This window comes from Trachinotus anak, unplaced genomic scaffold, assembly GCF_046630095.1.
Source record: "Trachinotus anak isolate AG129_WGS33_773 ecotype Australia unplaced genomic scaffold, CSIRO_AGI_Tana_v1 ptg000010l, whole genome shotgun sequence".
In the NCBI taxonomy this organism is placed as follows: Eukaryota; Metazoa; Chordata; class Actinopteri; order Carangiformes; family Carangidae; genus Trachinotus; species Trachinotus anak.
In genome coordinates, this window is record NW_027273861.1 from 17,051,298 (window position 1) to 17,075,751 (window position 24,454).

The following is a 24,454-nucleotide window of genomic DNA, read 5'->3' on the forward strand; positions in this document are numbered from 1 at the left end:
AAACCTGGCAAGTTCAATACCCTAGTAAAACTTGTCAAACACATTTGATCGCTGCAAGTGCCAGCTATCAGTCTGTTCTCAAAAAGTCAACAGCATTTACCAATAATAAGAGGGACATATTGATTTTTTATAATGGTGTACTGCACGAAATGTAAAAAAAAAATTGTAACAAAAAAGTAAAAAAAAAAAAAAAAAAACCCATGAAGACTTCCCACACACCAAGGTGACATCTTCAAATGTCTTGTTTTCTTTTAGCAAAGTCCAAAACACAAGAAATGTCAGTTTACAGTTATTTATGACAAAGAAAAGCAGAAGCTTTTTTTTGTTGAATTTCAAAAATGGCAGATGATTAATAAATTATCAAAATAGATGTAGATTATTTTTCTGTTGATCAACTAACCTGATTAATCAACTGATTGTTTCAGCTTTAAATAAAATACAATCTGAGACATGAAAGTAAAAACAAGGACTATACTAACATCTAACAGTATGTAGACTCCTCAGCATGTCTACTGTGTATTTACAACGTGTATTACAGTAATTGTAGTCATGCACACAAAACTGATGCTTCTTTCTAAAACAAACTGTTTTAGAAAAGTGAACAAATAAACAAAATAAACAACAGATGAATTAGTTACATAATCATTGTCATGAATTTTACATATTCAAAAGTTCAATTGAGCACCGTTCTCTAGTTATTGGAAAAAAATAATAACAGTTTTCACAGAAATCCTGATTAATTTTGCAAGATATTATGTAGCTTTTTCTTGTGATGAAAAAAAACACATTTCAAGCATCGCTGTGGACTTTTTAATTTAATATATAATGTTTAAGCAGAGCAAAATCATAAAGAGATTAAACTCTTAAATGCTTATTTATCTTGTCAAACAATACCCTAAAGTCAACTAGAGGACTGGAAATAATTATCCATCTGTGCATCTGGGGCCGCTGCTGGTGCCATCTTTGATATATTTTTATAATCAAACTGTAAATTGAACTCTTATTCTTCCTTTCCATATTTTCCCCAGGCACTGTATTTGCTGCTCTTACAAATGAATGTCTCAGAGCATCCACATTCACATCAGGGGTGGTAGTTGTAGCAGACAAAGCAGTTTACAGTGGTGGAAAAATAATTAAGTTCATTTACTCAAGAACTGTACTTAATTGATGTTTTGAAGTGCTTATGTGATACTTGAGAATTTTCTTTTTCTTTTTTTTTTTTTTTTGCACCGTTTTTATTTTCACTGTATTTCCATCCACAACTAACACAATGACAAAGTGTATGATTATTTTTGTTATGGGTTTGAAACACTTTCTGTAATAAAACATCTAAAAGCAAAAAATCTTATCAGATGGGGGACCCTGGGACAAAATGGGAGTCAGTTCAGGGGTCCACGATGTGAAAAAGTTTGAGAACCAGTAGGCACCAGGCTCCAGTAGCTGCTTTCACCAATACAATCGATTGATGTCTGTATTGATACCGATGATCCTTGGTATAACTTCAACCTTCAAACAGTAGATCCCAATGCTCTGGTGCAGGCAGACATGGCAGTCAGGGTTAGAGGGAAAAATAATTTACTTTCTACTGCCGATCCCCTTGGGATGTAATGCTGACCCACCCATCTACCCAGCCAGAGAAGCAGCGTTATCAGCAAGTGACCGTTAGTAACCTCTCCTGAACCATCGCGATACTACGGGGCGGAAGACATCAGCCGAATATTCCGTACTAGTCAACTACGTTGAGCAGCCAGCAGCGACAGATTTGAAAGGCAGGAGGAGAGCGGATTGTTTGTTTTCATTATAAGCCGGTGCTAAACGGGAGCTTCCGCTTGTAGGTTTTTTAGTTCTGCCTATCCAGTGTTAGGATTAAGTGTTTTCATGTTGTGCAGTTTTCGGTGTTTGCGTGAAGACTTCCAACTGGCGGATCGCATCAGTTGGCTCGGAGGGTCATCGTCCGCGACGACACCCTCTGCTCCGTTAGCGCCAACTGGTTAGAAAATGACCGGAGAGAAGATCCGCTCCTTGCGGAAAGACCACAGGCCGAGCAAGGACGAGGACTTACTGGAGCCGGACGAGGAGGCTGCGACCGGGACCTTCACCGCCTCCAAGACGAACAACAAGAGCAGAGCGAGTAAAATCTTCAGCAACCACAAGTTAATCAAGTCGTCGTCCACACAGCAGCAGCAGCAGAACCAGCAGCAGTCGCAGATTAATGCTAACACCAACACGCTGTCAACATCGGATGTTATCGATGACAACAACAAGAACCCCATCATCCGAACCGGTCAGGACTTTCCGGTGCACGAATGTGTGTTTAAGGGAGATGTCCGGCGCCTGTCTTCGCTCATACGGACGCAGAATATCGCTCAGAAAGACATCCACGGTGAGTCTACCAGCCGCCTACCACCCTGACCAAAAAGCCCATCGTGATCTATCACATTTCAAGGTGCAGTGAAGCTTAGTTTTAGCTAATAGGCCACCGGTCTCCATCAGCAATGAAAGTAGGCGAGGCTTCTGCCTGCCAAGGCCTGGAAAACTGAACTCAAGGAGGAATAGTTCAGGTCCCCGATCCCGAAACTATCACATCTGGGTTCCTCAAGTCAGCATGATTGTTCCTCAGAAGCGTCAGCGTATCCTTCCACCAACAGCAGTGAAAGTTGTGATTATCCACAACCATGGCTGCAACTACGATTGTTTTTATGATTGATTAATCTGTCAGTTGTTTCCTCTATTAATTGTTTGGTCAAAAAAAGTTAGAAATTAAAAAATATATATATATCAACCCCATTTTGCCAAAACCCAAAGGTCTTCAGATGTCTTCTTTTGTATGAAAAACAGTCAAAAGCAAAGATATTGACAAAATAGTTGCTGCTTATTTTCCTGTAGATCAATTAATTGACTAATCGTTGTTGCTGAAAGATAAGTCATCCTGGGGTTGGGGTTAGGGTTAACACTCATCATAAGTTGGACTGCAGCTTATAGTTAATGCATTAGGAGTCCCAGGCTGATAGCCCCTATTCCGCAGAGCAAAGTCTGCTCAGATAACACAATTTCCAGAGAAACCCTCCCGGAATTGTTGAAAAAGCAAGATTGTTCTGTTTCACTTTACGTGCCAAGACAAAAAAATGGCCCACACTTGTGCTCAGTGCCAGGACTGGAATCTGGTCTGTCTTCAAACGAAGCTGTGACATGGTGTCATGCAACAAAGGTTTCAGACATTTGCCTCTGGTGTTGTTGTGGAACTTGAACCTGTATTTTTCAACGGGTTTGCCCGCCTTGTTGTGGATTGGTGTGGCTCATTGGCAGCAGTTTGTGTGTTTACTCACACATTAGTTCCAGTTAAACTGACACATTAAGTCGCTGAAATTTATTTGGTTGTTTCCATTTCGACAAACAGCCAGTACTATAGGAGCAAAGAAATCATCCTTTACTTTGGCCCAACATTTGCCACGTATATGGCCAGTATAATGTAAAATTGATGGTTATAAAAGTGATATAGGTGGTTACTGATTCAACCACATCATAAAAACATTTTTTCTCGCTTACTGTACCTGTATCTGAATCAGACCATGAAGATAATATTATCATTGTATTCCAATGTTTTGAGTTACAATACGACTGCAACTAACAATTATTATTACTGGTTAAGCTCAGATTTTTAAATCAGTGACATTATCATTGCTACAGGTAAATATCAAGTGTCAGGCTCAAGGACACTTAAACAGGAGAGGTGTCTCCCACACCACATACCCACCACATCTTTGTGCCTCTGTTGTTCCACTGCCCCATCTGTCCAGTTTATCACAACATCCACTGGGACTTATATCTTATCCCCAGCTTGTATTTTGACCCACATCAGAGCTTCTACAACGCCGGCCCTCTTTACTCTGGATGCTTGCCCACCACTCTTCCCCTGGAAGGGGAGCCTGAAGGAGCTGACCGGGCAGTTTGGCTTCCTCTTGAGGGATTCTCCAATGCTTATGAGGCACATTTCACATCCTGGGAAGAAAAGTGCTTCTCCACACCTAATCCAAATGTTATTTTCCCTGAATGCATTTCTAGTGTGCAACCTTACAGTTCAGTTTTTACTTTGTGTCCGTTAACAAGCCTTGGCCCCTGCCTGTTAAATGCAGCTTATTTTGGGGGCGCAGGAAGTTGATGGACTGTAATATTGCTTGTCATGGTAGGAGAACATACAATACGCATACACTTTCCATATCATTTTGAATTTAGTGCACCATGCCTTACAATTTAAATATCTAATGCACCTTAAATGTGACAGTCCTAGTGCCGTAGTGCCTGTCACACATGTCTCTTACTGAGCTTATCAAAGACAGTAAACAAATTCTGTCCCCCCCCCCCCCTCTTCTTCAGGAAACACGCCGCTGCATCTGGCTGTCATGATGGGGCACAAAGGTAAGAAATGTTGAAAGATTCACCTCCATGTGGTTTATTTTTGTCTCTCTGGGGCTGTGTCTGTGGCCCACTAAATGAATCTCTCTGCAGCGCTGTATGTGTTTTGTTTCTGTTTCTCTTTATGCGTGTGTTCGTGTTTGTGTGTGTCTTTGTATATGCATTTGTCCGGCTAAGCTAAGCACCACCAGACATTTGTCACAGATCACTACCCAAGTCCCAGAAGGCAAGAGGCTCATGCATGAGTAAAGAGGCTGTGTCTATGGATTTTTGCCTGAACAAAAACGGGATTGAGCAAGAAAACAATTTTCTTCTTCTCTTCTATTCAGTACATTCACAAAGAATATTAGAGCGTATTTAATCAGTGGGGATTAGATAATGATGACACTGCAAGAAATAGGATCCTCTCTGTGGCTTCAGTGTCTTGTTCAGATCGATGTTCCACCTCTGGCTTAAAGACTAATAGTTTGAAGCCTTTGCAGGGGATAAGTAGCTGAGATAATAGATGTCATTTTCAACATTCGCGTAGTGTGCTATTAATAGTTTTCTACTGGCATCTCTCATGCGGAAGAGGTTCCTTAGTTGTTAGTTTGAATAAGTTGTGAAGAAGAGCACAAAATGATGCAGATTTTATCATGTGTCATGCAGAGCTCTGTGTAGTTTAAAGTATATGATGACTCTGTCATGCTTCTAGGCTTTCTAAAAATCATAACATGATGTTGTTTTCAGCTGAGTTGCACTGGACTGAAAGCATGTGCGTAAAACATTAATGTACTCCCCCCTTTGTGAGTCGACGCTAACCTTTAATTTGACAATGAGACTTCGGAACATGCTTTTGAAAAATTAATTCCCTTTTTTTTGCAGAAGGCTCTCGGTGAACGGTTCAAGCATCGAGTTGCTGTTACTGCACAGTCCCATTTGTTTAGTGTCTTCCACTGGAGCATGGGTTTCAATTGATTTCACATTCACAAAGTTCAATTCCTGTCGCCAGAGTGAAGGCCCTGCCACTGCCTACTGGCAATTCAGACAGCGGCGTGCCAAAGAACAGTGTCGGATGGAATGCTATGGAATTGATTGTGCTAATGAGGTTGCCTATCTCTTGCCTGTGTGGCTGCCCTGTCCTCCAGGGATGCTCAGGCCAGACAGGCTGAAGGCTTCAGCATGAGATCATAGTCTGGGTGTGGCTGCCTTGTTGGGATGGAGAGGACAAGGCTCTCTTTGTATATGGGTTTGTGTGTGCATTTAATATTTACCAGGCTAGTAATGACTGATTCTTGTTGAAAGTCCCTTTAATTTTGAGCTTACACAGTTGACAAAAAATCCCATGTGGAGGAAGAAGAGAGATAATTTCTGTCACCAACAGTTAAAAACAGAGCATAATATATCCATTTTTGTAGTTCTGCTGTTAGTAGCAGTGAAATACTGAGAAAGGGTCGTTGGTATAACTACAGGTGCAAGGCTAAATTAACATTTGACCACAAAAAATCATCTGCACAACATAGCGCACATGTACCTTTCTTTAAAAAAAGAAATGTCACCAGCTTATAGTAATAACAACCTTGCACAGCACACCTATATTGTCCTGAATTTAAAAAATGTGTTATGCTACTTGTGTTGCTGTTGTTGCTTTTTATCTGGCAAAAGTCTTTTGAGGAGATGCATACGGCTGCAGCTAATGACCAGCTGATGGCCAAATATTTTCTCAGTGAATTGTTTGGTGTCAGCAAATAATGAAAATACCCTTTAGAGTTTCTCACAGCAGATGTTGTTTGGTCTGACAGAACACTCCAAAACCCAAACGTATACAGTTTAAAAATATATCAAACTGGGAAAAGCAGCAAATGTTCATGCTTGAGAAATTGTTAACAGAAATTACAAATGACCCAGTAATGATAATCTCAATAGTTGCCAGTTCCTTTTCTGTCAAGTGACTGATTGTTTGAGGAAATACTGGTTAAACAAATGAGTAGCTATTAAAACAACATCCAAATCAATGCTGGATTAATTGTGGATTTTTCCTAGAAATGAAGTTAGACTTCCTCTGTAATGGCAAATGAGCACATTTTACCAGGTCATCAGTTAAAAAAAGATAGAGAGAGGGTGTGAGCTTTATTATGTACATTAATGTACATGAAGCTAAATGTTTCAGGGGTTTGGGTCAATCTGCAAAGCAATAACAAGTGAGGTTTAAGAGTTTTCTGTATTGCATTAGAAACAGTGACAATGTGATCAACTCCCGTTTGATTTGCTCACTGAGCGTGGGATCGATGGTGAGGACGTGGGTGAAAAGAGCAATTTTATAGACGTACTCAGCCTGGATCGGAATGGATGGTGACGGCCTACAGAGCCTCTTGACAAGCGTCCCATCTGTAGCCAGTGAACGCAGTGTAGCATTAGATGAGCACTTCATTTCTCCACCCTGCTCTGCCTCGCTCACAGAGTTGTAAGTGACTTGAGCAGGAGTCCACAGGGAGACTTCCTTTTATCAATACTTTCACAGCTGCATATTGGATCGAGTCGCACAGCAAACCATGGTTAATGAGTTATAGGCTAAATGATTTGAAGGCAGTTGTTTGATTATCCCTTGCCAGCATCCTACAAGAGAAAACACTAACACATAAAGGCTTTATTATATACAGATGATATCACATTATAACTGTATTACATAACAGCTCTACTGCCCAGATGGGGAATCTTTTCTGCATCAGAACTTGCATCTCACTTGTAGAATTAATAACCGATCAGCCCAGATTGAGTAATATTAACCAGTTAGTCCAAGTAAAGGTTCAAGTCTCTAATGTTTGTAATGAAGGTTCTATCACCTGCTGTATGTCATCTGGTCTGCTTAAGACACTGCATTGACATATGTAAGGAATTCAAAGCATGTGCTGCATTATCATCACTGCTTTGTTTATAAGGTTCTGCATGATAATTAGGGAGGGAATGACATTCAGCCTCTCAGGCATTTCCTTTATGTTAAGAGAGAGTACAGCACACAGCTCCACCAAGGCCAATGTCAAATAATGTATGCCAGGGAAGGTGAGGGAATAAAAATCACCCTGCCACTTCTGACTTGGACTGGCCCACCAACAGAGTAGCAGAGAGTGTGAGGTGTTCTTCAGTTTATTGTTAAAGCCAGACAAAATCTACCCATTGTACCTGAAACGCTAAACCCAGACCAGAAGCTAGCAGGTCTGTAGCTCAGGACAGATGGCCTGACTGTTCTCTCCATGGTTATGTAATGTATATCTGCTACATGTTGCCATTATTATTACACAATCATTGGATTTAGCAAGGTGATATATAGGTCAAAGGCCAGAGGGAATGCTGGCTTATATCAGAAAGCGAGCGCTCGTGCACTTGGATGCCTGTATTTACTCCACATTAACCGCTGTTATCAGCTGCTTCATCCCAGAACCCCGGCACGGATCGGACTAATGCATGAGCACAGAGGTCTGCATATTTGTTTGCTGACGCAAAGCTCTTTGTGATGCACTCTGCAGTTATATCCACCCTTTCTGGTGCCAGCACAGCTTCTTTATTTAATTAAAGCATGCAATATGGTCAGTGTTAGTCAATCTTTCTGAAGTGGTCAGCCTTTCAACATGATTCTGCACTTAACATGCAGATCATGTCACAGGAGAATTGGGCAGATATATAATAAGAAAATGAATCCAGACTAGTCACGAGCCAAGTCTTTGAACTTCAGCTGCTCCTCTGGTGTAAACACGATGACTTCTTTCTGGCCTGTCTTTGTTCGTTCTGATTTTCTTTGCTGTGCTCCCACATTAAAGTCAGCTGTACATAAGAGCAATGGTGTTGCTCATAATTGTTTTTGTAAAGAATATAGCCTAAGTGCTTTGGGTGCTGTTGCAACCTGCCTTTTTATTTTTCTACACTCTTGGGACAGCCACACTCCTCTTTGTTGTGAGGATAATATGTTTAATTAGAAAGAATTTGAAAATGTATTCCACTCTGTCATAAAGAATGTATGAGACCCTGGCCTCTCTCTTATTAATAAAACATGGCGAGTTTGTAGATTAGAGAGGTGATGTGGTTTTTTTTAGATGATGTGACAATGTTGTGTGTTACGCTGTCTTTTCAAAAGGCAAGGTCCTGGACACCAGGTTGGCTCTGTGAATACACCACTTGAGGCAGGTTTTTTAATGGCGTTCATGGAGGTGTTAAGTAGAGAAACAAGTCTGAACACGAGAGCCCTAACCAGATATGCTGAGAGCTTCTATGCGGCTTTTGTCAGACTAAATGATCATTGAAAAGGCTGGCCAAACAGCCCTACATATCCACTCAGCAGCAGACTGTTAGCAGTTAGCTGCTGCTTTGCATGCGGGCAGTTTTCTGTTCAGAGGGCTGTGACTGCTCCTGCCCAGTGCTGAGACAGAGCTGTACAGATGCCAACAGTGTAATGAATGATGTCACAACAAAACTGACAGCTGAGCCGGAACAACGGGCTTCATTTTTGGCTGGCTGTGGTTTGTTGACAGGCTGCCCAGGGAGTGGAGGGATTTTGTGCTGCACTTACCACTGATCTTGCCACAGAAAAGGGATGAGGTTCTTTGGCTGTTTTCCCCGAAGCTGGAGTACAAGCACAGCTCTGAGGGTTACTCTGCACGGCAGGAGATGTCTTTTTGTGAAGTTTGACATTTTGTTCCTGAAAATCTTTCCTCATGTTTTTTTTTTGCAGTATAGACTCTAAAGTAGGCTGCTGAGTCTTGTGTAACTGTAGGCCCCATATGGCTTCTTGGTTAATGGGTCAGCTGTCAGCTCAGTCCTACACACAATCTGTCCCTCTATAAAACCAAGAGTATTTTTAAATCACTGACGCGACAGGAAACATCTCCAGTTTTTATCACACGTTTATATCTGTCAGCTACACCTGTATTAAAATTTACCACAAAGTGATCAGGTAAGTTTGTGATAAATGCATTACATTGGCCAAAAAGTTGAAATAAACTAGAAAAATAAAGAAAAGAAACCAAACATAAAAATAAAGCCAGTAAAAGTGTCCTTGACTTTATTTCATTTTTGATTGATACCCCTATCTCAGAGAGATAGTTTGTGCTTGTGGGAGGGGTGGGAGGGGTTAACTTCAAAAGTTAACTTTTCGAAGTTAACTAAGAGATCTGTGCTGTACACGTTATTTAGATATATAGGTTACAGGCAGAGAGCACTTGCTCTGGCTCTGATTGAGGGTGAGAGGCTGTTCTCTAAGAATATTCTGGACACAGAAACAGAGATCTGATAATGAAAACAACTTACCCCCAATCTCCAAGTTCTGCACTAATTTGCCTCCAGGCCTCCTGTTTTCTGTTCAAATCAAGGTAACTGTGGTCGGTTAAGTCATACAGCTCCAGGTATCTAGCAACAGCCACCGTTAATTTCTCCTCCATTCCAAGCAAAGGCCCGCATTCAGAATGCTCCTGCAAAAACACTCTGGGCGTGTAAAAACACAAGGTGCCCAGGGCACAAATGAAGTGCGCAAAATGCTTACTGCCTTGGGAAACAAGCTGGAAAAAGATGCCTCTGCATCTTGCCACTGCAAAAACTGCATCCTGTCTGACTAGGAACTGAGTCAGTATCACCTTATTAATACTGCCAGGAAATAGTAACTTTTTGTTTGTTTGTTTGTTTGTTTGGTTTTTTTGCTTAGGTTTTTAGTTTTCAAACATAATTGTCCTGTGTGTTTTCTTTTAAGCAAAATGAATGATGTTCAATGAGAAAAACAAGCTGCCTCAGATGTTGTTTCATGGTTGCCTGGTGGTTACAGAACAACCTTTTTTGTAGACTTTCTGATTTTTGACTGTAGTTACATTCCAGGCATCTTAACTCTGAATGAACCTGTGTGCAACCCTTCAAATCTGAGCAAATCTGTGCTTATTCCAAAAAAATCGAAACTTAAGACTAAAAACAAACAGACCTTGTTATGGGAGCACCTGCAGAGTCGTGTGTGGAAGGCACATGTTTATTTGTTCCTTGTTTGTTCCTCCTGCGCTGTTGGTGTTTTTTTTTTTTGCATGTATGTTCTTTTGCATCTGATCATCTTAATTGTGATGCTGTTGATAAAACTTGTTCAAATTGTAATTCAAATAATAATGTACCTGTCTGTCTGGACCTCTTGCAGAGTGTGCCCACCTGCTGTTGGCCCACAATGCACCAGTGAAGGTGAAGAACGCTCAGGGATGGAGCCCCCTTGCAGAGGCCATTAGCTACGGAGACCGACAGATGAGTAAGTGTCTGAGCGAGTGAGTGACTGGCACTGCTTGGTAATACACTGAGGCAGACTGTTGAAATCTCCCCACCACCACCGCCACATACTGATCATCACATCAACATGTCGGTCAGTCAGCTCATTTACTGGCTTCAGTGGTGTTACAGTTTGGATTCTCCTGCGAGAAAATGGTGAAGGGGGAGAGAAAAGGTCCGATCAACAGATGCAAATCAACAAATGGCTGTGCACATTCCTCCACCCTACTGCTTCCCAGCGAGGCCATGATGCCGGCTTGCCTCCTTTGTCCCTCGGAGAGAGGGGAAATTTCTCAGGGCCCTCTGGCTTTTGTGCCTCGGTGAAAGGCAATTCATTAGATGTTTCTCTCTCTCTTTTTAGGCTGATTATACTTAGGCCTTAGTCTCACCCATTCTGCCCACAATCCAGAATCTGGGTTAAACTGTTTTTTTTCAGTTGCAGTTTGATATATCCACTATTAATCATAGCCATGGCTGTGCAAGAACAGCATTTATACATAAGCGAGACCAATCATGTTAGATTTTTTCATTGGTATTGGGTGTAATATGTAGCGTAACCCTTTATACACTGGCCAACCAGAAGAGAAATGTTAAGCGATGAACTAGTAGATAGGTGTCTATTATCTTATTTATAGATATATATATATATGTGTGTGTGAGTTTATTGTGGGAAGAGCAAGGCCTGTGGTTTTGTTCTGTGTGATGGAGGTCTGTTTTTTTTTTTTTTTTTGCAGTTTCCATTGTCTAAATCATGAATGTGAACAGGCTGGAAGAATTAATGTAAATATCTTGTAGTGTAGTGATCTTTAATAAAAGCTGTTTGCTCAGTGTACATTTTAACTCCCGAGTATTAATGTCATATCGGCTAATGCTACTAAAAATACCACTAACACTATGAAGATGGGAACTGCATTTCTCGGCCCATTTTGCTCAGTGGTGCTTTTTACTTATTCCAGTAAATAACAGTAGCTCTCGTTTTTTTCTGTCTTGGAAAAGCTGTTTTACTGCTGCTACTATCACCATTCACCAAAGCTCTGTACACGTGTACGCTCTGCATCTCTGCACATCTAAACATGCTGAATGCAGAAAGTGTGCACCTGGTTTCTGGCTGTTATCAAAACACGTGCTGGGAACTTCAGGGACTCTGATAAAAGTGAATGTACCATAAAAGTAACAGAACAGCAAACTAAAAACAAATAGTTGAAATGTACTGTATCTGCCTGCTAATCGAGGAGCTCAGTAGACAGGTACAGACTCAACCTGCAGGCAGACAGGTACAGTCAGTGAGTCTGCAGATCTGCTGAATCAGCTCACAGGTTTCAGAGTCAAGAGCGGACTGTGGCCTCTGCTGCAGTGAAGCCACTGAGAAGGGCTGTTGTTCTTTGCCACCTTGAGGTCTTTAATGTTGCTTTAAAGTGCAGGGCAGGGCCTCTGTTGATACAGTTCAGGTATAGCATTTGACTGTGAAAAGTCTGCACACTGTAAAACATTCACATTTGGCTTTCCATATATGGGATTTTACCTGGCTGCCACCATGACATCATGACGAGAAACTGACTTTTTTCCATATTCAGCGCAAAAAATGTTCAGTCCTTTTCCGGTTTAGCCTAGAGCCCTGTTATTCAGAATCAGAATCAGAATCAGAATCAGTTTTATTGCCAAGTATGTTTTCACGTTTTTTATGAAAACATACTTGTTCAATTGTTCAGTGTGAGCTGAGTCAGCGTTTCATGAGTCTGTGAGGGAAGTGGAGACCTATGAGCTTTGTTTGTTTTACAGTCTGTGTTGTACAGTAAGTCTGTACCTATCTCTTCCATTCTGGTGAAGGCGATATCTCAGTAACATCTTGAGAAAATTTCTCTCCACTTGGACTCAAGGATTAACTGATTAGAATTTGGTGGTCAAAGGTCAAAGGTCACTGTGACTGTAATCATTGGCCATAACTCACAATTTAATACACTAATTATTACACAAATGTCTAATACGATAAAATGATGAAGTGATGTCATGTTATATCCAAGAGGTCAAAGGTCAACTTCACCGTGGCATCATAACGTTTGCCTTTTATTCAATGTTGTAACTCAAGAAGGGGAGATTGGGACCATATTTCCTGCAACTTCAGGAGGAGGAGGCATACAACTGTGAGGTGATAATTCTAGTTTACTAAGCAAACAATTTCTTGAAAGTGATGATTAATAAATCCCAACTCAGTACTGCTCCTGTGTTATTTTTAGTGAACGTGTTTGACTTATTTCCACTGATGTCAACCTACATTTGCTGTGATTTGACGTATTTGTCACTTGCGTTTCAGCACTTATGATCTCCATTCGAACAAGAAGGTAAAATGTGGCTCAGAAATAGATTTTCTCATGTGTTTTTTTTTTTTTTTTTTCAGGAAGCGTTATTTCTGTCCTTACTTGCTTTCCACTCACACAGCTGCGTTGTCAGCTTCAGGAACTGGTCTGCAGGGCTGCCTCAGTCATGTTGGTGTTTATTAGACAGGGAGCTGCTTTTCCATGTGGGTGTCAGACTGCAGTGGTCTAAGTAGTTGGTTGTTGAATAAAGGACCAGACCTGACTTTGCTGCTGAAAAGCTTAGTGGGAGCAGCAGCTGGTTAGTCTGAAGCCTGGTCAAGTTCATTTTTGGATGGTTTCAGCTCATATATAAAATAGTTGTCAAGTGTAAGGTTGCTGTCATTTTCTCTCTCAAAATGTATAGGACTATTTTACTGTTGTGACCTTAAAGCCATGAAATGACTCTGATTGACATGTTTTTTGGAGAAACCCCTGGCTTATGTGGGAAGGAGGCTTTTTTCTTTGTAAAGCCATGTCAACATCAGTGTCTATATTACAGTGGATTGTCCCTCCAAAGGCCAGGAGGAAATATGGTGCTGATATGGTCTTTAAAATTTCATTTTCTCATTTATTTTTTCTTTTGGAAGAACATCAGGTTTAAACTAAAAGTGTCCTGAGTCTGTGTGAATTTTATCACCACCCACAGATTTTGTTCGAATCCAATTAGTTTTTCTTTTACAACAAATTCAGTAGAAAAACAGCCACCATTTTTGAAGATTTTTATTCTTTTAAACACACTGTATCTTGGTGCCTGGCCCGCACTGCAGTCCTTTACACCTGTCGTATTAGACCTCCAGTCAAATACTGTAGGTTTCATAGCAAAGTGAAATGGTCCATTTAAAATACAATAACACATTTGACATTTGAAAACAAAGTATTAAAACAAATAAAGGACAGTTGGATGACACCAATGCCTGTACAGGCCTAAAGTTCATCTAAACTCTTTTCCTCCCCACTACATTTATGCAGACTTTTTAAAAGCAGCTTGTAATTTTTAATCAGACATTTAGAGTCCCTCATGCCGCATGTGGACTGTTATCTTCACTTAAATTAACTGTGCCTCAGCAGGTTTAAACAGAAGGTTTGAAACTCTACTCAGGTAGGCCTGTTTGCAGCAGCCTTCCTCACAGCTTCGCTCTACCACACAGTGACTCCACAGCATATCTGTGTCAATATTGACTGTTCTCAGATTCTTGGAGAACAGCCAGCAGCAGTTGTCTTGTTAGATCCAGGAACTAATTGTTAAAGAGTAGCAGTTTGTGGTGATGTGAATGTAAAATTGTCTGGACTCTGTCTCTTTTCATTAATGCGTGGAAGTGAAGTTACTGAGACCACTCACCTAATTAATGCCAGGAAAGTGGCCTAATCAGTATCGGGGTGAATTAGTCCCAGCATGGAGAGTCAGTTTGGTTTAGTGTTGAAGTGGTCGGGATAGATTTCTGGGCCTGTGTTGGCTAGGTCGGCTGTAGGCAGATGGTGAGATTGTACTCCTTTCCTTGTCCTGCTGAGAGGCGGCGAGGATCAGGAGGAGCCCCATCCAGAGCTTGTCCACACTCATTAGGCAGCCGGGTCACAAAGACACCCCTCGTCCCGTGCTTGTGTCTGTGTCGCTTGGCGCGTGTGTGTGTTTGTGTGTGCGTGCCTGAGCTCTCATTTGGCCCAGTTTTACCATCGAGACGCCCGCCCCCTCTGCGGTGCCATGTGGGGACCACCGATCAGACAATATGAACAACATGTTTGTGGATGTTGAATCACCACGTGGACATGGAGGAGCACGGGAGCTCGTTAGGCCAATGATGGTGCCATGTGTCCGCTGTTGCTTTTAGTTCTGTTAAAATGTAGGGCGGTCTGGGTGTCACAAGCCAAACGTCTTCTTTTTTTTCCGTTTCTGTTTCCATGAGTTTTATAAGTGGCACAGTCATGTCAACATTTAATCCTCTCCTAAGCAACTGATGCTCCCACTCCCCTTGTAAACAGCAAAAACCATTTAAATTAATGCTTGATAGTTGGGTGTAGATCTCTGTTTTTTGGTTTTGTTTTTTTTTTTTTTTTTTTCCTTAACCTCATTTTCTTTTGCATAAACAAGTCTCCTGCAGCCAATAGGCTAAAGAGCTGTGAATGCTTGTTAATGTAACCCATAGTGGTTAAAAGTCTCCTGTGAGTATGTATCTCCCCCAGGTCATTAAAGAGGTTAAAGGCGCAGCTCATTAGCAGGCAGCTGCATATCTGCCAGCCTTGTTCCCTTTGAACTTCCCGGAACGTTTTGATCCCTGCAGGCGGTGCGCAGGGATTGGACGGATGCTGCTGGAAGTGTCCCATGTGGCAGCGGGAAGTTGGCATATCTCTGATCCAAAAGCCATCGTTACCGTGAACCGCGTGCACTTTGCCTTTAGCATGTGTAATTGTTGACAGGATTCACATAGAGGTAATGGTGGTGACTTAAACACCACAGGACTCTCCATTTCTTGCAGCATGTTGCAGACTTAAACATTAACCCTCATCATAAGAGAGGAGCACCTGTGTTGTGGTGAAGTGCCAAAATGTGAGCCACTTTCTTGTACAGTGCTACATTAATGCCGCAATTATTTTGACACCTTGAAAATTGGTTTTAGTCTCTGTGATGTATAATTAGTTTTAGTCACATTTGAGCTGCTTAGGTGGGTGAAGGACGGTAGAGCAATAACAGCTGTGCTGTGTTCCATCACCTTCTTAACATTAAAGGAAAAATGAGAGTCTGCAAAGCAGTCACAATGACAGCCCCTAAAAAAGGTTCTTACTGAAGAGTGCAGCACCCTTTAAAGTTTAGAAAGGGTCAGTAAGAAAAATGTAAATTAGTTTTTTTTTCTCGGCCAACTAATCTTGATTTTAGGAAAGGCTGGCTTTCATCCCATGGAGAGAGGGATGCTGAACGTTTGCCAAAGCAACAACAACATGGTGTTTTTGAATAAAGTAACTGAAATTTCTACTTGAAGCACGTTAACTCGTGGGATCAGATTCAACATAACAAAAGGTTACTGGAAAAAATTAACAGTCAGCTCTGATGGGAACAGATGCTGTCATCCAATCCACTCTTGAACTGTTTTTTCTACCAGAGGCTCTTCAGCCAGACAATAAAAAGCTTCCTCACTGTTGATGTTTTTGGTCTCATTTGTACCTTTCTTCATCTCTCTTTGTCTTTTTGTTTCTCTGTGTCCTTCAGTCACAGCACTGCTGAGGAAACTGAAACAACAGTCCAGGGAGAGCGTGGAGGACAAGAGGCCCAAGCTGCTAAAAGCCCTGAAAGAGGTATGTAGTTCCTACTCAGCTGTCTGCTCTGTTCTCTCTGATGCCACTCTCCTGATGTCTTCATGTTGTTTTTTTTGTTTTTTCTGGCCATTGGATCTTTTTGCATTTCATCCTGCTCCCTTCTTGTCATATCTTATTCCTTTTCTTCCAACCTCCTCTCCCTTACCGTCTCTCTGACATCTTCTCATAAGTTAGAGACACCACTGACTGAACTGAAAATAATGTTTCTGTGTCCCTGTCAAAACAACTACACGCACACAGGGTAACAATACACACCCACAAATACACAAACGTCCCTTTCAGACCCCAGTTAAGTTTGTCATGCACAAATCACTGTCATCACAACGAAGCAAAGCCAGGAGGGACACACACTCACATTATCAACTAGTCAGAGTCAGTGACGTGGTTGTTAAGGCTTAATGAAGCCTCACTGTGCTTTTGTGTGACATCTCATGTGTACATACACTGTAAACATGTAACAACTCGCAGACATGCTGCTCAGAGCCACTGGTTTGTTGTGACCGTCTGCCTGACGTGATGTCACACACAGACACTGTAAACATTTAGTCACGTACAGGCTGACATATGTGCTTTTTAGAGCTACTGCATATGGGGCCTCTTTGTATGGTTGTAGCTGCCTAACATGAAGTTATGGACTCCAAACTGTTGGTGCAATCATCTGGTGATTGTAGCTTCCAGGTCAGCTGTGCTGCAACACCACCCCCACAAGAGAGTCGGGGAGGAAGTGAGCAGATGGGCAAACACAAGACTAAAGGCTGCAAATGGTCTAAAACCATGTGTGTTTTTTGCTGCGGTTGTATCATAGGACTGCTCCAGTGGTTTTCTCACCTTCAGTCTTAATGTGAACAGAAGATTTTGACATCTTCACAAGATGCTTGGCAGTCAGCTGGGCCTGTGTTTGATGTGACATGATGTAAGCCTTCTGGGATGATGAGGCAGATTCGATTTTTCTGCGTCATCGTCCCTCAGAGTTAATAAAGCTCTGGGCACTGATGATCCCCTGCCAGCCTGACGTCACCAGTCAAGGTTGGATTGAGACCACCAGTAGGGGTGATTGGATCAGTGCATCCCAGCCTCATACTTCACAGGATGATTAAGCTATACTGAGTCGTGTCAGTCAGATTGATTTGTTGTAGACAGACCTAGAAGTTCATGTTTACTCATGTTTGTCTAAACTAAAAGGCTTTGGTGCAGCATTTTGATTTCTGTTCTGCAAAGATGTCTTGTTTAAAGTTTGTAAAATGGATCTAGTTTCTAATTTTCACTGTTTTTGTTGCATACACATAAAAACTGTCAGTCTGTATTTTTCTTGTCAGTAAATCCCATCAAAAGCCCAAAAACAGCAATGAACTGAAGCTAATATGGTCAGTGTCTCTAAAGGCTATAATAGCGTATTCCTCTTTACCATAGACCTCCAGTATTGTTCAAAACTATTAAAACATCAGTGAGCCACACTGCAATAAGTAAAACTCTATTGGGGGGAAAGGTGGAAATACAGAGCTTTTGATTGACTTCACTCTTTCTTCTTTTGCAGCTTGGAGACTTTTACTTGGAGCTTCACTGGGACTTCCAGAGTTGGGGTGAGTCAGGTTACACCTTCTGCTGTCTCATGACTGACAGAAAACATTAGTTTCACAAACATTATCCACTCTGGAAAATAACCATGTGTTAGGGTGTAGTCTAAAACACAAAAAGAAGAGTCTGTTGCAGACAGGAAAATATGATGGAATCAGAGTGTTTACCTTGTTCTAGGAGGGAACTCCACTGCTGGACTCCTCCTGCTGTATTTGAACTGACATTGCATCCTCGAATGTGGACGTCCTTCCATTTATGATTATGTCAGTGATATCTGACAACACCAGAAGTAGAATTTGTTCCCCAGCTGCACTTGAATGTACACACAGTTTTATAAAAGACAGGGGCTCACTTACAATACAAATGAGGGCTATTGTGTGACAGTAGATTAAATGTATCTGCTGGCACTGATGTAGCAGCATTTGCCTAGTCTGCACAAGTCTGCTCCCAGAGTGTGAGCCAGGACTGAATTCTGTGCACTCACTGTGCACTTTGTGAATTATTGACAAGGTGGCAGGATTATGTAATGAACGCATGATAGTAACTAAATGTACACTGGTTGTATAACAGTATATTTGTAATGGGTACATTTTGTAAGAAAGCAAAGGCTTTGATGTAGGAACAAACATCTAGAAATGGCATTTGTAGGCTAGAGAGCTTCAGATTTACAGTGCATTCAGAAAGTATCAGACCCCTTCACCTTTTTCACATTTTGTTATGTTGCAGCCTTATGCAAAATTGTTTAAAATTATTTTTCTACACTCAGTACCCCAGAACGACAAAGCCAAAACAGAATTTTGGAAATTTAGAAAAAACTAAATATCCCATTGATAAAAGTATTCGGACCGTTTATTTAGGACTTAGTTGAAACACCTTTTGCAACGATTACAACCTCAAGTCTTCATGGGTATGATGTGACAAGCTTTGCAACCTGGATTTGGATATTTTCTGCCACTCTTCTGTGCAGATTCTCTCTAGGTCTGTCAGGTTAGCTGTGGACCGTCAGTGGACAGCCATTTTCAGGTCTCTCCAGAGATGTTCGTTTAGGTTCAGGTCAGGTTACTAACTGAAGCACTCAAGGACATTCACAGAGTTGTCCCTGAGCAAGTCCCGTGTTGTCTTGGCTGTGTGCTTAGGGTCATTGTCCCTTTAGAGGGTGGATCTTTGGCCCAGTCTGAGCTTCTGAGCCCTCTGGACCAGGTTTTCATTAAGGATATCTCTGCACTTTGCTCCATTCAGCTTTCCCTCAACCCTGACCCGTCTCCCTGTCCATACCGCTGAAAACACCCACACTGCTGCCACCGCCATGATGGGATGGTATTGGGCAGGTGATGAGGGAACGGTTTTAGCACATGACTGCAACATAACAAAATGTGGAAAAAGGTGAAGGGGTCTGAACACTTTCTGAAAGCACTGTATGTGTTCACAGAAGAATCTGGTTTAAACCAAAACAGACTCGTGGATCTGTGCCCGCGTCAGAGGGATTTCTGGCTTGGTGCCTTCAGCTCTGTTTAGACTACATGTGGTGCTCTGCTGGGTTGGAGGAGCCACCTTATTTTCTAACAGATTTTTTTCTAGTGCAGTCTTTTACAGAATTATTCTGGACTGTTAAAATCCCTCTTAAGTTTTGTGCAATGATGGAACAGCAAATGAAGCTTCTTGCTTTATCTTGGTGAAGGCAGTGAGTTATTAAATATTTAGCTACAGAACTACACGTTATATGGCCCTCTTGTCTGCAGTGCTATATGGTACTGAAGCTTTAAAGTGGATGGTTGTCTTCGTTATTGAGTGAGGTTTCTAAATTTAGTCACTGCCATGATGTTTTATATGTCCTTACTGTATCTTTTCATGTTGCAGTGCCTTTACTCTCCAGAATCCTGCCTTCAGATGCGTGTAAGATCTACAAGCAGGGCATCAACATCAGGCAAGTCATGTCAAAAAAATGTATTTGTAATTGCAGTTATGTAAAATATTTGCTGATTAAAGTGCCACTAACAACATTATATTTTATGGTTTTGTGTCAAAGTAAAAAAAACAAACAAAAAAACGCATCAAATAAACAGCAATTCCTCGAGAAAACCCTGAATCAAGTTACTTTAAAGGCGTACTAATTTATAGTCATTTTTAGTCACACACCACACAACATCACTCATTTCTCTTCTCTCTCTCCCTCTCATTTTCTCTCCTCAAGCTTGTCTGGTTAACTAGAGTGTGAAATCAGTCCCTGGCAGCATGGGGAAGCTGAACGGCAGTGCCTCTGTGCACAGATCTTTTACTTCTGTGTTACAGTTTAAATCAGAGCTTTGTAGATGGAAAGTTACTGTAGACTCTTAAGGTGCTGCTTAGCTCACTTACAAAGGACGTCAGCAGAAATTGGTCACACCCTGACGCAGGCTGACACACAGATAACAATGAATCATCAGCAGGAATTTATGTTGCTGTGTTTCATAGCCACAACTATGGTATATGCAGACGTAATAACACATGGTTCAGTGTATTCTTTTCAATTTTTACACAGTTTCATGTTTGACAAACCAGGGAGGGCCTTTATCTAGCACGTAGACTGATGCTTCTATATTTAGTTTTCATAACATATCCACTAAATCTATTTGAAGAATGAATTCACTTCATAAAAGTGTGTGCTTGTGACTCTGTGTGTGGTTTGTGCGTGAGATCGAGCTTGTCATTATTCTGTGAAACTGCTCCTGGCTGTCTAATTTGGTATTCAAAATGCCCTCTTATTATCCCAGAGTTGCAGGAAGTGACAGTGTGAAAGAAAAAAACTGTCACAGCAAGTTCATTTACATTCTAGTGTTACAGCGCGTCAGGCCTGTCATACTTTCTCACTTCACCTTCCACTTTGTTTGTGGTCTTCACAAGTGATCAGTTATTCTTTTTGCTGTCATGCTTCACTCTAGGACTACCCACTTTGACAAAGTGAAAACAAAAACAAAAAATGTGTTGTTAGTCTCCCATGGCAACCATTACCATACACATAGTCTCTTAACCTACACAGCAAAGGTGTGACATCCATCACAGTTTTTTTTTTTTTAGCTTACAGTATTTTGACGCTGTTGCTTGGATGTGGCCAAATGTAAACTCAGTCCAGCTCTTTTTCTGTCATCCTCTGTTTCCTTTTCCTGCTGTTTCCTTCCATTTATCTGAAGTTCCCATCCTCAACTTAATTTTTGTCTCCTCTATGCATGTGGATTTGTGTGTTGTGTACAGATTGGACACTACACTGATAGACTTCACGGACATGAAGTGCCAGCGCGGTGACCTCAGCTTCATCTTCAATGGCAATGCCATCCCCTCCGAGTCTTTTGTTGTGCTGGACAACGAACAGAAAGTCTACCAGCGGATTCACCACGAGGTGTGTGAGACAAGTACAGACAGGAGTCTGAAAGGCTGAAGCCTCAATTATGGCCCTTGAAGGTTGCACTTTTCATTGCAACCCACATTTAAGGCTGCAATTGATCACAAAAATCCTCTGTGTTGGTTAATAATGTAAGCATGCTCTGCAGCTTGTTCTAACTGCTTGCTATCATTGTTTCCTTACACCTTTCATCGGGTTCATGGCTGTGTCCTGTAATTTCAGGAGTCGGAGATGGAGACAGAAGAGGAAGTGGACATTCTGATGAGCAGCGACGTTTACTCCGCCACACTCTCCACCAAGTCCATCACTTTCTCCAGGGCACAGACTGGCTGGCTGTTCAGAGAAGACAAGACGGTTGGTGTCAGCTGTTGCAGCACGTTCATATCATGATATTATTATTCCCACCGCCACAGCTTTTTCACAGCAACACCGCTCTGGATCACAGGGCTCCATCTGGTTGTGGAATTTCTGGAGTTTTTAGTAGTTTATCCCAGACAGAGTTGGGAATTTGATTAATTCTTTGGGGGCAGAAAGGCAGGAAATGGAAGGGCAGTGATACACAGGGGGTCAGTATACAGATGTATATCTGCATGTTCTGTTCCCTTTTGGTTGTAACATACCATCAATTGCAATATATTTTCAGCTTGTTTTCTCAAAAGTAAACCAGACTGTTGACCCCTGTTTAACTTCACAGACCTGAAAAACATCACTGACAAACCAAGAGTGGTAGAATATTTCAAGGTCATGAAAGGAAAACCAAAGAACACCTGACTGATCTGTGTACTAAAGGAAGTGTAAAGGATATTTTTATCCTTTTTCTTTCCACCTTTTTTGGGAAATAAATTCTGTGACCATTATGTTTTACTTGCTGGACATGTAAATGCGGGTTCTCTGTGTCTTTGTGCTGTTTCACTCCTGAAGTCTTCCTGTCAGGGTATTACTTTTGAGGTCAAAACTCCAGCAATACTTGCAGAAAACAAAAGAACTTTATTAGATTGTTGTTATTAGAACTTGTTGCTATTAGTTCTTCCATTTACTGCAAGGATTGCTGGAGTTTTTGACCTCTTTGGACTTTTTTCTTTCTCCATGCACCTTGGAAGTAGTTGAAGTTGTTCCAGAAATGTTACTTTGTTCCCAGGGTATTACTTTTGTTTAGGAACTACTTGTGCTGTTCAGTGTTATAGACTCCTTCCACCTTCCCAGTCACATTTCCTGTGCTATATCACCCACACCAGGCAAGAAAAGAATAAATAAAGCAGCAGCAGAGATAACCCAGGAAGGAAACCCAAGGTGATAGGCTCAGGGTTAAAAACAGCACAGACAAGGTGGAGGCAGTGAATGAATTATGTGGGTATTGCTTTCTCTCCTGTCGCTTTGACATGTGTTGAAAAGGGAAATTGGTGACTCAGCGAGGGGATTTATCTAACTGTTTCTTCTATCTCCAGGAGCGCGTGGGAAACTTCCTTGCAGATTTCTACTCTGTGAACGGCCTGGTGCTCGAGTCCAGGAAGAGACGGGAGCATCTGAGCGAGGAGGACATCTTGAGGAACAAAGCCATCATGGAGAGCCTGAGTAAAGGAGGAAACCTCATAGAGCAGAACTTTGAGGTGAGTTGGGCATCAAGTCTAGATTTATCAAATCACTTGTCATCTCAGAAGGGTGATGGAGTAAGCAGAGAGACGGCTATTCCACCAGAGAATCATGTTTACAGCCTCAGTCCACAATTGGTGTGTGGTACATGACAAGCAGGCTTTATACTCCTGAACCGCTTGTCGGATGTTTGTATAGCTTCAGAAACTCCCTCCCCCCACACCTTTCCAACATCGGATATGGGGATTTCTGTCCGATCATTTCTGTCACTTTCCAAAACTGACAGTCTGACATTCACACAAATGTCACTGAGTGACTGGTCAGCATTTCTCCCACTCTCTATGACAGCTGGGTTTTTACTCTGCCTTTCTAACGTGGCGGGTCAAAATGGGTAAGGTAACACTTGATGTCCGACGTGGTTGGAGAACACATCTTACACACAAGTTCTGAGAGACCATAGATTAGGCTCTCCTGACTTTCACAATGCTGCTATGTAGCTGACTTTACATACGATTTGCAGTTCAAGGAAGTGTCCATGACAGCAAACTTCAGATCAGGACACTATAGAATTATGGATTTCTGATCGCTCTGACTTATTTTATTGTAGAATTTTTTTGACCACTTCGGGCTGTGGACTTTTTCAACCAAAAAGTTGCAGCAACAATAGAAGGAGAGGAACTAAACTCAGCTGAAAGTCTAAAAGACTAAAAGTGTCTTTTGTGCATTCCTGTTTCAGTTCGCACCACGTGATGTGTAATGAATGAAAAGGAGATGCTGAGAAGTGAAAGGAGACTGAGATATCCAGGATACCACAGTGGTGATCGGAGCCAAAAAGCCTAATTTTGTTTTTTATGTTGATAACAGTAATAAGACAACAATAAACGTCTGTCCTTCAATCTAATTTTAATGCCGCTGGCTCCTAGTACTTTCTTGTTTTCTGAATGAAGCAGCGCTCAAACTGCAGTTGCCATGGCCTCTGATCATAAAGTTGCCATTGACGTTCAGCCCTGCAAATTCCTCCCCAATAAGTCCTGAACCAACAGAAGGTACTAGAGGCTTTCTAAACCTGAAAGTATTGTACAGAACTAAATGTAGTTTCTGGTTCCACTGGTTGAAATGCAGGTTTAGTTCCTCAAAAGGTATTTGGTGCCCTTGATGTGCCCACCTGCATTAAAACTTCTGTTGGGACAATAACTGCGACACATCTTCAAAGACATTAAAAAGAAATCAGTCTTGGAGGGTTTCTCAGGATAAAATGTTGGATGCCCTGTGGAGTGCAGCTGTACACTTGGAGCCAAGGTGCATATTTAATGTCACTTTGTGACTCACTGTTCAGAACTTTAAAATTGTACCTAAAATAAGAACCATTTGGAGCACAATCTCCTCTGTCGATAAACATCCTGTTTACTTATACCTCCTGCAGCGTAACCACCAGTCCAGTCCTGAAACTGTCCTGTCCCGCTGGAACCTTGGGGTAGGACATGAGTCTCAGAAAAAATAAACCTCACACTACTTCCCTGCTGTATCTGTACAAAGATCAATCCTGTAGGAACAGCATGGACTTCCTGCCAGACTCTGT

The 24,454-nt window shown here is 41.6% G+C and overlaps 1 protein-coding gene across 3 annotated transcripts in view; it reads left to right on the plus strand.

Annotated features, from left to right (window-relative positions):
• LOC139627238 (ankyrin repeat domain-containing protein 13C) overlaps positions 1-24,454 on the plus strand; it is an 81,231-nt gene that overhangs the window by 51,167 nt on the left and 5,610 nt on the right. Inside the window, exons 1-10 of one of the 3 annotated variants that reach the window (XM_071487996.1) lie at positions 1,865-2,383; positions 4,375-4,416; positions 10,553-10,657; positions 16,228-16,313; positions 17,869-17,914; positions 19,767-19,833; positions 21,138-21,282; positions 21,508-21,639; positions 22,731-22,892; positions 23,612-23,757. In XM_071487996.1, the coding sequence (XP_071344097.1) occupies positions 1,999-2,383; positions 4,375-4,416; positions 10,553-10,657; positions 16,228-16,313; positions 17,869-17,914; positions 19,767-19,833; positions 21,138-21,282; positions 21,508-21,639; positions 22,731-22,892; positions 23,612-23,632 (1,191 nt within the window). In that variant the 5' untranslated portion in view covers positions 1,865-1,998 and the 3' untranslated portion in view covers positions 23,633-23,757. Of the gene's footprint in view, positions 1-1,730; positions 2,384-4,374; positions 4,417-10,552; positions 10,658-16,227; positions 16,314-17,868; positions 17,915-19,766; positions 19,834-21,137; positions 21,283-21,507; positions 21,640-22,730; positions 22,893-23,611; positions 23,758-24,454 lie in introns of those variants that run through there. The other 2 variants (XM_071487995.1, XM_071487997.1) reach the window with 2 other exon arrangements.